The 13,607-nt window shown below is 51.1% G+C and overlaps 1 protein-coding gene across 3 annotated transcripts in view; it reads left to right on the forward strand.

Annotated features, from left to right (window-relative positions):
- Positions 1–673: 673 nt before the first annotated feature.
- USH1C (USH1 protein network component harmonin) overlaps positions 674–13,607 on the forward strand; it is a 52,191-nt gene continuing 39,257 nt past the window's right edge. For 2 of the 3 annotated variants that reach the window (XM_011378203.2, XM_023522155.1), the window contains exons 1-4: positions 674–780; positions 10,663–10,730; positions 12,152–12,295; positions 12,429–12,567. In XM_011378203.2, the coding sequence (XP_011376505.1) occupies positions 745–780; positions 10,663–10,730; positions 12,152–12,295; positions 12,429–12,567 (387 nt within the window). In that variant the 5' untranslated portion in view covers positions 674–744. The remainder of the gene's footprint in view (positions 781–10,662; positions 10,731–12,151; positions 12,296–12,428; positions 12,568–13,607) is intronic. The other variant, XM_023522156.1, reaches the window with a different exon arrangement.

The raw sequence follows: 13,607 nt of genomic DNA on the forward strand, positions 1-13,607 counted from the left end.
AGAGAAGAACCAGGACTCTGAGCTACCCTAAAGCCAAGAGGGAAGCATTTTAAGAAGGAAAGAGTCTGTGGGGTGATGGTCATGTAAGCGGACTGAGGTGGCCGTGGCCCACATTCCCCCTTGTAAGGGCATTTGCCACTCTGCCTGGATTCTAAAGCCAAAATAAACAACCATATGACAGTTATGAAATGTAGAGAATAACGAAGTGAGTTGGAGAGGAATATCTTTTGTGTGTCTTTCCTGAACCTTTGAGAATCCCACAAGTCTTTCCCTTTTATCTCTGACCTAACTAGTTAATATGATGGCGATAACTGGATAATATTTCAAAGTTCTTCTCTGGGAGGGATTTACATCTGAAACTAGGCAATAATTTAGCACAAATTTGATCTGCTGGCAAACTTCAGCTATTGGGGGTAGAATGCGAAGGAGAAGATCTTTAGGTGCCCTGAAATTACAATTGCAGGTGTTTGGAGGGTCACTTCAAGAGGATTGGAATAGCGCCAGCTTCCCACTGTCACCACCACATATACACACTGCAGCCCATTTGCTCCAGGGGCGTCTCCGGCCTCCCAGAGGCCCCGCCCCCACCCGCCAAGGCCCCGCCCCCACCGTTCCCAGGCCCCGGCGGTCACCGTCGCTGCTCCTGCCTACTCCTGCCTGCTCCTGCCTGCTCCTGCCTGCTCCTGGCTGTCCGGCACCCGAAGGAGCGAATTGTGCAGCGACGCCGTGCGATCTGTCGCAGCCATGGACCGGAAGGTGGCCCGAGAATTCCGGCACAAGGTCAGAGCTGCTAGGGGCACCCCAAGCGCCTGGGACCCCTCCCTTTTCTAATCCGGTTTGAGGTTCTGGGTAGGTTGGGACCCCGAGGGTCATTTGGTTCCCAGCAGAAATCGCCAGTAAAGTGAGGGAGGAACACTGGGACTCCAGGTGTAGGAACTGCTAAACAGATCTGAAAGTGTCCTTTCTCCTTCTGCCCTCCAAGGGTTGGGACTTCTCCGGGGCTGGAACTCCTTCTAGCCTAGGCCTGCGACAGGACCCTTCTCTTCCATGCCCCAGAGTGGGCAAATCCCCCAGCTCCTAGTGTCCCCAACCCTGTAAGAGCATGTGAAGAGGGTCGGGGGCAGTGTCTGAGAGATGACGATTCCTGGAAAGAGGAACTGCATGACCCTCTCTGTCCTCTGACCTCAGAACACTTCAGGGAGCCCCCTCCCTGCTTAAAGGCATTTCTTAGGTCTCTGAGAAGTTGCTAAGGGACTGGTGTTGACCAGGGGGCAAAGGGAGGAAAGGAGGTGGTCCAGACAGCCAGACCCTTCCGACAGGGCCACATCTTCTTGGTTTGTCTCACTGAGGGGCCTCATTGGTTGTCCGGGATCCTCAGAGAACATCACTGAAAGCTGCTGGATTTCACCCAGGGAATTTCCAGAGCCCTGCAAGAGCCACCGAGGCCCTGAGGCCAGAGAGGACCATTCCATGAGACCCGGTAGACCACCCCACTAGGCCTTAGATTGCCTCGGAGCCCAAGGGTGAAGCCAGGGAGCTACCAAAGGCCCTGTCTGAGGGACACAAGACAGGTGCCCTGAGGCCATCCCGGAGCCCAAAGGGGCAGTGTCTTTATACCAAGCCATACTCTTTCCTAGGCCTGAGAGGCAGAGCTCAGGTAGGCAAGACCTGGGTACTTAACCCCTCTCTCCCCACAGAGGCCTGGTGGAACTTAAGGAGCCAGCCAGAGCAGGGGCCACAGGGTCTAAGGGCCAGAGGCTTGGGGGTCAATTGTTCATTTAATAAACATGTTTTGAGCACCCCTTCTGTGCCAGACCCCATCTCTGCCCTCAAATTGCTGGCCATGTGGATGGGAGGCAGACCCACGGCTGGCTGCTGAGTGCTGGGATCAATGTTTGTAGTCGGCAGCTGGACACAGAAAGGGGGCAACTCATACTGGCAGAAGTCTAAAAGTGAGGCCTTGGGCATCTGGGGGTGAGAGACAGCTGGAAGTTTGGCAGGAGTTGGGGGCACTGGCGAATAGCTCGGAGAGCGTGTTCAACGGCCCACTCTGTTGCAAAGGGAGGCGAGGGGAGAAGTTTCAGCAATGAGGACATTTGTTGAGTTTAGATTTCAGACAACCCACTTTGAAGGAGCACAACTTCCCATCCTCCACCCCAAGACTCAAGCTCGAATTTCACTTTCCGGTCCCTGGGCTGAAAATAAGGTCAGGTCCTCTTCTGCCTTCTCCCCACGGAGTGGTATTCTTTGCCTCTTTTGAGAAAATGACCTCTTGGGTCCCTGGTGTCTGACTTGATCCTGGGTTAGCTTCTGTTTCTCTTCCTCAGGCCCCATAGGCTCCAAAGGGCCTCAGGCCTCTGTGTTTCTACCACCCTGCTCTTCCTCATCACAAGGCATTACCTATTAATGCCCCTGTGTGTGCAGGCGGGGCAGGCGCCATGATGGGCAAGGTCTGGACTGGACTTTGTGCCCTGCAGCTTCTGAGGCAGCAGTAGCCCTCCCCTCCCAGGTTGGAGATCATGGAGGAACTGGGGAGAAGGGATGACGCAGCAGAGGATAGAGATGAGGACACGCAGGAATACTGGGCGAAATCCACAGCTTGCTATTGACTGTTTTCCAGATGGCCCCTCAGTGGTTTTTTTTTTTTTTTCCAGCAAATTGACCCGTTGGGGATAATTCGTAATCTAAATCCTTAGTGTTTGGAAGTAATTAAAGATAGCGTGTTGTCATGGAAAGTGCTGTGTGACCTTGAGCACGTTATTAACCTCTCTGTGCCTCAGTTCTCTAATTTGTTAAATGTGAATAAAAGTCATATTTAACTAGTAAGATTATTCTGAGTGCTGGATGAGATCTACATATGTGTAAGGAGCTTAAATAGACCCTGGCATTTAGTGAGTCCTCAACAAATGTCCACTCCTGTTGTTTATGATTTGGGGTTATGCAGAACTGGGGTCAAATCTCAACCTTGTCAACTCACTGCCAGTGAGACAGACCTTGGGCAAGCCATGTAATCTCTCCAAGTGTTAGTTTCCTCAGCTGTGAGGTGAGGTTAGTAGCGCTTACCTCATAGGACAGGATATAGTACATAAGAACTCAAGTACTGGCTACTCCAGACACATAGTAAACATTTGCTAAATGGCTGTACGGTTCTGAAGATGCCTCCAGAGCATCAGGAATCTGTTCCTCTGGGCTAGTACAGTTTCCCAAAGCCACCAGCAGCATTTGCATGGCCTTCCCGGTCACAGACTTGGGCCAGGATACCAAAGGGAGGGAAGGAAAGCAGCAGAAAATAAGGCTTTTTCTTTAGAGAACCAGCTTTTCGAAAGAAGGCTGCCCCTCTGTTCATTCACCTGCAAGGTGCAGGCACTTGGTTAATCATTTGCTCATAGAGTATTTATTGCCTGATCAGCAATCATGTGTTTATGGGTATCTGTAGTGTCTCCTGCCGGAGGCCAAGCATCTGGAGGTGGGGTGGGATATGTAAAAAGGCCAGAAAGAGCCCCTGTTTTCCAGGGATTTGCTAATGCGTGAAAGCAATAAATATTGACGAACTAATATATGCCAGAGAGTACTCTAACCATTGAATAACAAAACAAAGTCCTTGTCCTCTTAGCACATTCTAGTGGGGATGATAGGCAGTTGACAAGTAAACCAATAAAAGTATCATATAATGCCAAGTAGTGATACATGCTAGGAAAAAAGAAACTAGAGTGAGGAGAAAGAGAATAATGAGGTGGTAATCTCTATATAGGGTAATCAGGAAGACCTCTCTGAGGAGGTGATATTTGAGCAGAGACCTGGAAAATGTGAAGGAAGGAGCCATGGCTATACATGTGGAAAAGCATCCCAGGAGAGGGAACAGCGAGTGCAAAGGTCCTGAGGCAAGCACACAGAAGGGCAAGTAGGATGGTGTTTCTGAGAGGAATTGTGGAATAGAGAGTGGTGAGAGATAGATCAGAGGGATGGTGGGGGCCGGGTAGGCCATGGTTAAGACTTTGAGATTTGTTGTAGGTGCAATGAGAAGCCAATAGGGGAGTGACATGACTAATTTACATTTAAAAAGAACTGCTCTGGCTGCTGGTAGAAAACAGACTGGGAAGGCCAGACTAAGGAGGGAGCAAGGCTCACTCCATCTTTGAACCCTATTTGGGGAGACAGCCCAATTAGGAGGCTCCTACAGCAGCCCAGGCCAGAGGTGGGGGCTTAGACTAGGGTGATGAGTGGTCAGACTCAGGATACATGTTAAAGTTCGCCCTCATGGGCTTTGCTGATGGATTGGTTTTGATTGTAGGGAGAAAGGCATCAAGGGTGAGCCTACATTTGGGGAAGAGGAGAGGGGAGCCTACATTTGGGGAAGATGGTGACAGAGTGGGAGGTAGTGGAAACTAAGAGTCCCATTTTGAATATCTTAAGTTTGAGATACCTGTGAGACCTTCAACTAGAGTGGTGACTAAGAGTAAGTCCTTGGGGTATAAACAGTAGTTCAAGCCCCGAGACTGATGAAGTCGCTTAGGAAGACAGTGAGGATAAAGAAAAGACCCAGGACGGAGCCCAGGGCACCCCACCTTTTAGAGAAGAAGAAGAGGAGAAGGAAGGTCAAGTGATGCAGGAGAACCAGGAGAAGGGGGCATGGTCAGCCGTGTCAAGTGCTGGGTCAAATGCTACCAACTAGTTGACAAGACATGCATGAGTCTCCGGGAAGATAGGATCTTAAAGGAAGAGTTAAGTAAACCCGGTACTACCTGGGACGCAAGCTGTGAAGGCCTGGGAAGAGTGTGGCTGGATCCATTCATTCCGCCAACATTTACGAAGGGCCTACTTTCTGCCAGCAGCTGAGAACGTAGAATTTGTATCATTTATTCTTAGTTTTATTTTATAAATCCCTCATGGAAGGATGAAATCCTATGGAATAGATACATTAATCTCCATTTAACAGATAAGGGAATTGAAACACAGAGAGGTACTGACTCAGATGGGGAAGGGGCTTGTTGGCCTCTCTCTCCACACTCCCCCCAGGCCTCTGCCTGGACCATATACAGATTAGTAGGGAGACAGGAGAGTAAAGAGAGTAAGTACCACACAGCTGGGTGAGTCCCATGGGAGGGGTGGGAACAAAGTGCCGTCATGTGCACAGAGAATGACAGGACAGGCTTTGTGGCAGAGCCTGAGGAAAAGCTTCACCAAGGAGAGATGCTGTTTGAGTTGAGGAGTTTTAAAGGTGGAGGACGAGGTCGCAGAGAGGAAATGCTCCTGGCACCACCACCACTAATAGCTAACATTTCAGACCAGCCAGGGTTACCGCAAGAAGCACCTGGCTCATCCAAACCAGAAACTGAAGAGAGTTTTATGAAGGGTCTACGTAGAGGGAAGGGCAGGAACATGGGAACCAATAAAGCTTGTACACACAATCTAGGAGGAGCAGCAATGGGAAGCCAGGTGCTCCTGAAGGCGAGGGAAGTGAATGAGGGTCTCCAGAACAGGGAAGAGCCATGGCTGCAGAGAAAGGCCCAGACAGGAGCTGACGCCTCCGGTGGGGGAACCTGCCTAAAGGGGACCCAGCATGGTGGGAGCTGGGAATCAGAGCCCATCCTCTTTCTCCTCACACCCTCCCACCACCCGCTGGCTGAACGCAGCAGAAAGCAGAGAGCAGGGAACTGAAGCACAGCTTCCTGAGACACAAGACAGGGTGGCGAAGCCTGGAGAGTGGATCTGAAGGTACAAAGGAAGAGATCCAGTACATAATTTGGAGCTTGAGGCACTGTCCTAAGTACTTTGCATACATTCACTCATTTAATCCCCACCACAGCCCAAGGCTGAGTGGAACAACATGCATTATTTATTTTTTCCTTGCTTTTTCTTCCTTTTTGGCTGGTGCACACATGGAGTGGAATTTGCATGAGCTGAAGGTTTTGTGCTTCCTCTGTATGCGCTGTCCTGAAGGGCCAGACCATACAGAAGAATGCCCGGAGATGAGGCTGGAGAGGGCCCAAGGCTAAACCAAGAGTTTGCCTAGAGGCCCCAGACAAGGGACTTGAGCCCCGTTTTGCCCCCGCCATACAAGCCTATAGAGCTAGTTGAGTATCAGCCAGAGAATGCTGGTGCTAGATGGAGGGGACCAGACACAAGGTCAGCAGGGTTGGGGGGATTGATGTGATAAAGAGAACCCCCCCCCCGACCTCCAATAGTTATTTGTGGATAGCGGACTCCTTTAGGATTTCTATGCCCAGCCTCAAGAGGGATCTAAGAAAAGGAAAAGCTTTCTAAATCTAGTTTGAGAAAGAAGACATGGTGTCTTACACACAGTAGGTGCCCAATAAATGTGTATTCAACAAATGCATACCAAAAATAGTTATATCCGATAAGTGGATTCCATGTGGTGCTTTGAGAAAAAGCAGAGGCTTTGGAGCCAGCAGGCATGGAGTGGTGTCTCAGCTCTGCTGCTTTACTTCCCAGAGCCTGTATTTTCTCATCTGTGAAATGGGAATAATAATGTCTATCCACCTCAGAAGGTTGCTAGGAGGTTAAAGACAAAATATGTAAACTTCCTCAGAGATAGTGGATGGGAAGCAGAGCCTGACTGAATGAGGGAGCTGGGCAGGAAGGGCCTGAGGCTGGGAGGTGGGTGAGGAGACTCTGGGCTGTGCATGGTCAGGACTCTAGAAGAGGAGCCTTGCACTCCCCTCAACTGAAGGCAGGCTCCAGTCCATCTTGCTTGGGTCTGAGACCTATTTTTTCTAATGAGCTAGAACTGAGTTAATAGGAGAAAGATCCAAGAGGCTGTAGCAGGTGTGTGCTAAGGACTAATGGGGACTTGGTCACCCAGGACTGGGCCAAGTGGTTGGAAGGAAGGCTCCAGACTAGAGCAACTGAAACTCATTCGTCATTCAGTAGACACCACCAAGCACTGTGTGCCTGTGTGCACAGCACTGAGCTGCCCAAGACCTATGGTGTGCAGGTGCTTTACACACACCTGAGTGCAGGATATTGGGACAATGGTACAAAGTGCCCTAGAACAGGAGCTCCCAAAGCTGACCCTTGGACTGGCGCTGGGCAGATTTTCCTGATTTTGCTAGAACCCAGACATCAGGAGAAGGACATACCGTAGACGTTTAAAAACATGTAAAAAATGAAATTTGAATTATGGTGGTGATGTTACTGCATGTTCAGGCTTCAGAGAAAGTTCCATCTTTCTCGGTTGTCTTTCTTGATGCCTCTTAAAGCCCAGAGAGTGAGGTGTGTGTGTGTTCACTCAGGTGTGGTCAGAGAACAAAGCAGTGCTGTTCTCGCCGAGTCTCTTTGGAGACATTTCTGGGTGGGTAGTGGCAGGACCTCCATTTTTATTTATCTCTTTGTATTTAACGAGCATTCCACATACACCAGCTATATTTTCTCAACTGTTATGGTGTGTAAATAATTTTTTTAATGGGCGAGTTGGAATTAAACAGTTACAGTGAGAATGGGGAGGTTCCAGTGTGTTGGGAGAAGGGTCTGTTCCACTGCAGCCTGAGTCCTGCTTAGGAGGTGATGGAGACGACCCTGGAGAAGCAGGTAAGGGCAGAACTCAAGACCAGGCTTTGAGCGACCTGACTGGTGAGCGTAGGTGAACGTCAGACTGAAGAGCTGAACTTGTGACTGCCGCAGGAGATTGATAGGATGTGATTTCCGGGTGGGGGCCTCTGGATGGAGTGGTCAGCACTGGAGGGCTACCCACAAGGACTGGGAACCTGAGACCTCCAGGAACAGAGGCTCTTTTCCACAAAGACCGTCTCTAGGTGATCTGTGCTTGGCTGGGAAGGCAGAAAAACAGAATCCTAGGCTGTAACATTGGAAATTGCCTTTGTCTTCCGCTCCTGCTTTCCATCCAGCGCATAAACGCTATCTACCTAGGACAGTCCATCACTTGTCTCACCTAATGATGCAGCGGGAGGAATTTGTGCAAGAAGAGGTAAGAGAGAGCTTCAGTCCTATTAGCTGAGGCCAATAAGAGATTCTCTCTCCTATTTTTTTCATGGCACTCTTCACAGCTGGGATGTGGCTAGAAGCCCTTTGTTCAGGATGTCCTCCACCCAACCAGAGTATATGGGATTTGTATGCTTCCCTTGGAGAGCAGAACATCCATGGTTCAAAGAGTCATTCAAAAGATGTTCTGTTCTCTCGCTTATTATGGACCAAGCCAAAAGGGTTTTCTCAACAGTGCAGATGGGGATTTGACATAAGGAAGAACTTCTTGAGAGCAAAGGGTTTGAAATTTTGGCCTAAAGTTTTCCCAGGAAGGCCTGACTCACACACATAGTGGTACAGCAGGAAGAGCGTTGGCTTTGGAATCAGCTAGACTAAGGTTCAGATATTACCTCTGGCTCTTATTAGCTGTGGGACCTCAGGTGAGTTGACCCAACCTCTCTGATCTTCAGTTTCCTTATCTGCAAAATAGCGTGAGAATATAACCCTCATAGGGCTGGTGAGATAAACGAATGGGAGAAAGCCCAAGAAAAGCTCCTGGGCCTCTGCAAACATTATTTCCCTTCCCCTTCTGTTCCCATAATTCCCTTCCTCCTGTCTGATTGTGTGGGCATACCAGGAGGAAGGAGGATGGACAAATTCATTCACTACTTATTTATTGACCACTTACTATGTGTTAGGCACAAGGGATTTAGAACAAACGAATCTCATTCTTCCCCTCCTGGGGGTGTTCTGTCTGATGAAGGAAACAAACCAATTCACTAAAAAAACAAGCCTTTAATCACACATGCGATTGCTGTAATGAAGGAACTGGAACAGGTCAGGGTAGGGAGGTGGTGTAGAATGGGTTCTGTTTGGGTGGGTGAGACGGAAAACCTCCCCGGGAAGGAGGCTGGACGAGCAGGGAAGTGGGAGGCAGTCCAGGCAGAGGGAATAGCATATGCCAAGTCCCTGAGGCTGAAGCAAGGTGGCCGGTATGAGGCTCCTGTAGCCAGGAAAAGTGGCAGGAGATGAAGTTGAGCTTTGATAAGTCAAGGTAAGGAATTTGATTTGGATTTGATTTTAGTACAACAAGAAGCTATTAAACAAGCGATATGATCCAATTTATAAAACTATTCCTGGCCCCTGACTCTAGGGGAGTTCAGAATCTTTCTCTGCTCAGACTCCTCCACCACAGCCAAATGTGGGCTGCCCAGACCTATCTCAGGCGGTCCCCACCCCTCCCATATAGGCCCAGGCAGAGGAGGGAGAGAGTCCAGGCTGTGTCCTCACAGAGATGGGCTTTGGGAAGTGCCCACATATGTGGTACGTGCAAGAGTCCAATCTACCACCCTAAGATTTAGTACCACTCACTAAAGCAGATGCTTCCATCCCCCATCTTCCAGCTGACTGGGAGCCCCTGGCCTGGAGGAGAGGGGCGGTGAAATAAAAGAAGGCAGGAGTGCCCTCAATGAGCAGGTGGGGGTGAACTTCTGCAGCACCTGAAGCCCAACTGTGAGTCAGCAGAGGGCAAGCCTCCTAGGTAATTCTCATCTTCATTGAAATGGTCAGCCTGACTTTAGAGACAAGGGGGTATTGTCAGGTGGAGACTAACAATCTGCATTCTGTACCCCTGCTCAGGTCAGAAATCCCCAGGGCTGGGCCTGATGTGTTGGGACAGACAGACTGGCCTAGCCTTCTAGAATCCATGAGATACCCGTAGAAAGAGGCAAAGCTGCTCTGGGCTCCTCTGAGGACCAGGCAGGTGGGAGCTTGCAGCTTCCGGCAGCAGCTTCTCCCTGTGCGGGGCTGAGACTCTGGGGCATGCTGTTGGGCCTGGAGGTGACAAGAGCGGGGGGACCCAGTGATTCCCTCAGGCCTCCACCTTGCCCTCTTACTCAGTCTCAGGCTGAAGAGAGAGCCAAGGATATAGTGCATAGAGATTCGTACTGAACTGTTCCAGGCAGTGGAATTTGGGGCTATTGGCCCACCAGCTCCCCTGGGACTGAGGTGCTAATGAAACAGTTCCTGACCTTGACCTTGGAGTCCCAGCCATTGACGTCAGCAGAGATGAAATAATGTAACCGGACTCTCCCACTTGGGGTGTGTGTGTGGGTGGGGTACATTCAGGGACCTAGGAGGGGAAGGAGTGGCCAGGAGTCAGGATCAACCCAGCTTAGGCCAGGAGGGGACAGGGAAGAGTCGCCCCTGGCATTGGTGACGTAGAAGACCTCGGTGGTGGGGTGCTTCCTACAGGTGGGATGTGCTATCTGAGCGAGTGGCCCAAATCCTTTCTGAAAGCTGTTATCCGGCACTACAGCCACCGTCAGGTAAACAAAAAAAAGGTGGGGGCTTCCTTCATACCAGGGAGCTGACATTGTTGTTGCTCCACTCGACATGGGTGACGGAGCCATGGGGGTAAGTGCCAGCACTGCTGCCATGTGGTGTATTGCTGTCATACGTGTGACTACCTGTGTGCACCTGCCTGGGGACAAGGCCGGGCCTGCCACACCTGGATGTGCAGAGGTACTCCTGTAGCCACACTGGGGCGGTCTGCACGGTCTGAGGGTTTGGGGTCAGAAGGCCGGCCTGGCCTCTGGCTTCCCTCCTCGCCTCTCAACACCTGCCCTGAGGAGATGCTGAGGATGTCCCTGGCAGTTGTCTCCCTCTCCGTGGCATCTGCTACAGGGCCTGGATCTATAATTCTGCCCTTGGGTTTTCCAGGTGGATTTTCTGATTGAAAATGATGCAGAGAAGGACTATCTCTATGACGTGCTGCGGATGTACCACCAGTAAGTGTGCCGGGTCCAGCTCCTGTGGACTACCTGGGTATCTCTGTCTGTAGGGAGCCCTGGTATGGGTTGTCCTGAGACAGAGGACCTCCCCCATCCGTGCTGGGGAGCTCAGGTTAGGGGTGGGGGGCAGATGCTCGAGGCTCCTGGGAACTAAATGGACACATCATTCATTTGTCTCAGCAAATATTTAAACAAACGCTCTGTGCGTGGCTCTGTGCTAGGGGCCGGGGCACACGTGTGAGCATGACAGATTGGTTGTTGCCCTCTCGTTGCTCACAATCTGATGGGGGAGGATGTCGAGTAGCCAGATAGGTTCAATAGAGTGTGGCTGCTGGGGCAGGAGAGGAAATGCCAGCTGGCCCCAGCCGCAGCATCAGATGTCTCTTATCACCCCCCTGCTTTTACATTCATTCAGCATACATTTATAAGCTTCTGCCACTGGCTGGACACCACACAGAATCTGGAAATAAATAAGATCTACTTTTTTTTCCTCAACTAACTCGTGGCCTAGAAAGGGAAGATGGACAGACAACACAAACACAAAGAACTCTAATATAAGTTACAATCAAATAACTGCTAAATAGAAGTAAACCAGAATGTGAAGAAAGGAGTTTTTACTTCTAATCATGGGGGCAAGGACCAAGAAGCCTTGACCTGGGGGTTGAAGGGTAAGAAAGATTCTGATAGGCGGCAATACCGGGAACAGGCATTCCAGCATGAAGGATCAGCATTACCCGAGGTGCAGAGACGCGAAAGCACAAGCGAGTAGAAAGTGACAAGCTCAGGGCTCACAGAGACCATGAACAGCCACGAGCCTGGAGCAGACTGTGGAGACAGGTCATGGAGGCCCTGAGCCTGCCAGGGAGAGTGGATTGTGTCGTCTGGGCAGTGGGCAGCCATTGCGGGTTTTGAGAAGAGGAGCGATTTTCATTTAGGAAAGATTAGATGGGAGTGAGCAAGTCAGTAGGCAGCTGGAGAGGTGCAGGCCAGAGGTGTGAGGGCCTGAACAGTGCAAGGAGGAGGCACGTGAGGGACATTGTAAAGGTAGAAGTTACAGTTTAGCTGCAGATCAGAAGTGGGAGATCAGGGGATGCTAGGGGTCGCCACCTGTCTGGGAAGATCCTGGGCTTCAGAACAAGGCAGAGTGAGTTTGAATCCTGACTTGATTTCATTTGCAGAATGGGTTAACAATCCCTACTTCGCCAGTTTCCTCGTGATGTTTATGGGAGAGAACGAAGCTCGTTGAGGCACCTGGCCCAGAGTTAGGGCCTCTGGGCTTTTCAGGACAGTCTTCCTCAATTTCAAGGCCTGGGCCCAGTGGAGAGGGAACGTAGCCCAGGACTGCTTCCTTTGGGAATCCTTGGGTCTCAGAGGTCATGGCCATGGGTGAGGCTTCAGTGTCCCCCGTGTCTCCGCAGGACCATGGATGTGGCTGTCCTTGTGGGAGACCTGAAGCTGGTCATCAATGAGCCCAGTCGCTTGCCACTGTTTGATGCCATCAGGCCCCTTATCCCGCTGAAGCACCAGGTGGAGTACGACCAACTGACCCCCCGGCGCTCCAGGTGCGGAGGGAGCTGCCAGGCTCGAAGCGGGGGGTGGGGGCCCCCCTGGGATGGACAGGATCGCTCGCTATTGGATGGGGCAGCACTGGTGGTCAGGCTGGAGCTGGGCCATCACCGACCTCTCCTACGGCAGGAAGCTGAAGGAGGTGCGTCTGGACCGTCTGCACCCTGAAGGCCTTGGCCTCAGCGTGCGTGGCGGCCTTGAGTTTGGCTGTGGGCTCTTCATCTCCCACCTCATCAAAGGCGGGCAGGCAGACAGCGTGGGGCTCCAGGTAAGTGAGCAGAATACTCAGGCTTCCGGCCTCCCCCGTCTCTCACTGCTGGGCTACGTGGCATAATGTGGTCAGCTCACCTTTCGGAGACTTTGGGAGAGGAAAAGGCTGACACATCCTGACAGGTTTTCCTCAAGCCCACGAAATCAGCCTGCAGGCAATTGCCTATTTTCTTAAGTCGAGCCGGGAAGCTGGCTTCCAGCTACTGCTGCTGAGCTGCACCCCACCTCCCATACTTCCTAGTTATGTCCTGACGTCTGAAGCTTTGGACATGTAGCCTTCACTGGAAGGAAAAAGGGAATCCTGGTGTGGTGTGGTGCTTCAGGGCAGACTGTAGGGCCGGGATGTCCTGGCTTTGCTCTTCAGTAGCTGTGTGATTTTGACAAAAACACTTAACCCCGTCCCTCATCTGTAAAATGGGGATGATGATGATGACACTATCTACCCTGTCAGGTTGTTAGGAGGAATAAATGAATTCATATTATAAAGTCCTTGTAATAGTTCCAGGCACGTAAGTGCTCTGTGTTGGTTAAATAAGCAGAGAGGGAGACTGAATAAACACCTGAAACGTGCCAGGTAACGTGCGCACAGCCAGTTCTCGTTATATACCTTGGCTGTATCATCCCCATTTTACAGAGTTGATAGAGGCTCAGATCTTGACTTGTGTCACAGCCAGTAAGTGACAGAGCCAAGACCTGAACCCAGGTCTCTTGACTGCCAAGCTCTGGGGACTCTCTTCAGCACCCCAGGTGCCCCTTCCCTGGGGTCCCCACACCTCAGTGTCAGAGCAGAGATGGGCAGACCTCCAGGTCTCCCTCCTGCCAGAGCGCAGAGCTGTGTTTTTGTATGTCCAGGTAAAGGAGGCCCTCCCACCCGCTCCCAGAGCTTCCAGCATGTTTGTTATCAACATCCCGATCCGGGCTGCCAAGCCGTGGGCTTCAGGGGGCCCAAAGGTGAAGGGTACGAGACCGTGGAGAGGGAGACGGAAACTGGGAGCTGACAGACATCGCTTTGTTCTAAATCCCTGTCTCACGGCTCGC

Source organism: Pteropus vampyrus, unplaced genomic scaffold (genome assembly GCF_000151845.1).
Source record: "Pteropus vampyrus isolate Shadow unplaced genomic scaffold, Pvam_2.0 Scaffold334, whole genome shotgun sequence".
Classification (NCBI taxonomy): domain Eukaryota; kingdom Metazoa; phylum Chordata; class Mammalia; order Chiroptera; family Pteropodidae; genus Pteropus; species Pteropus vampyrus.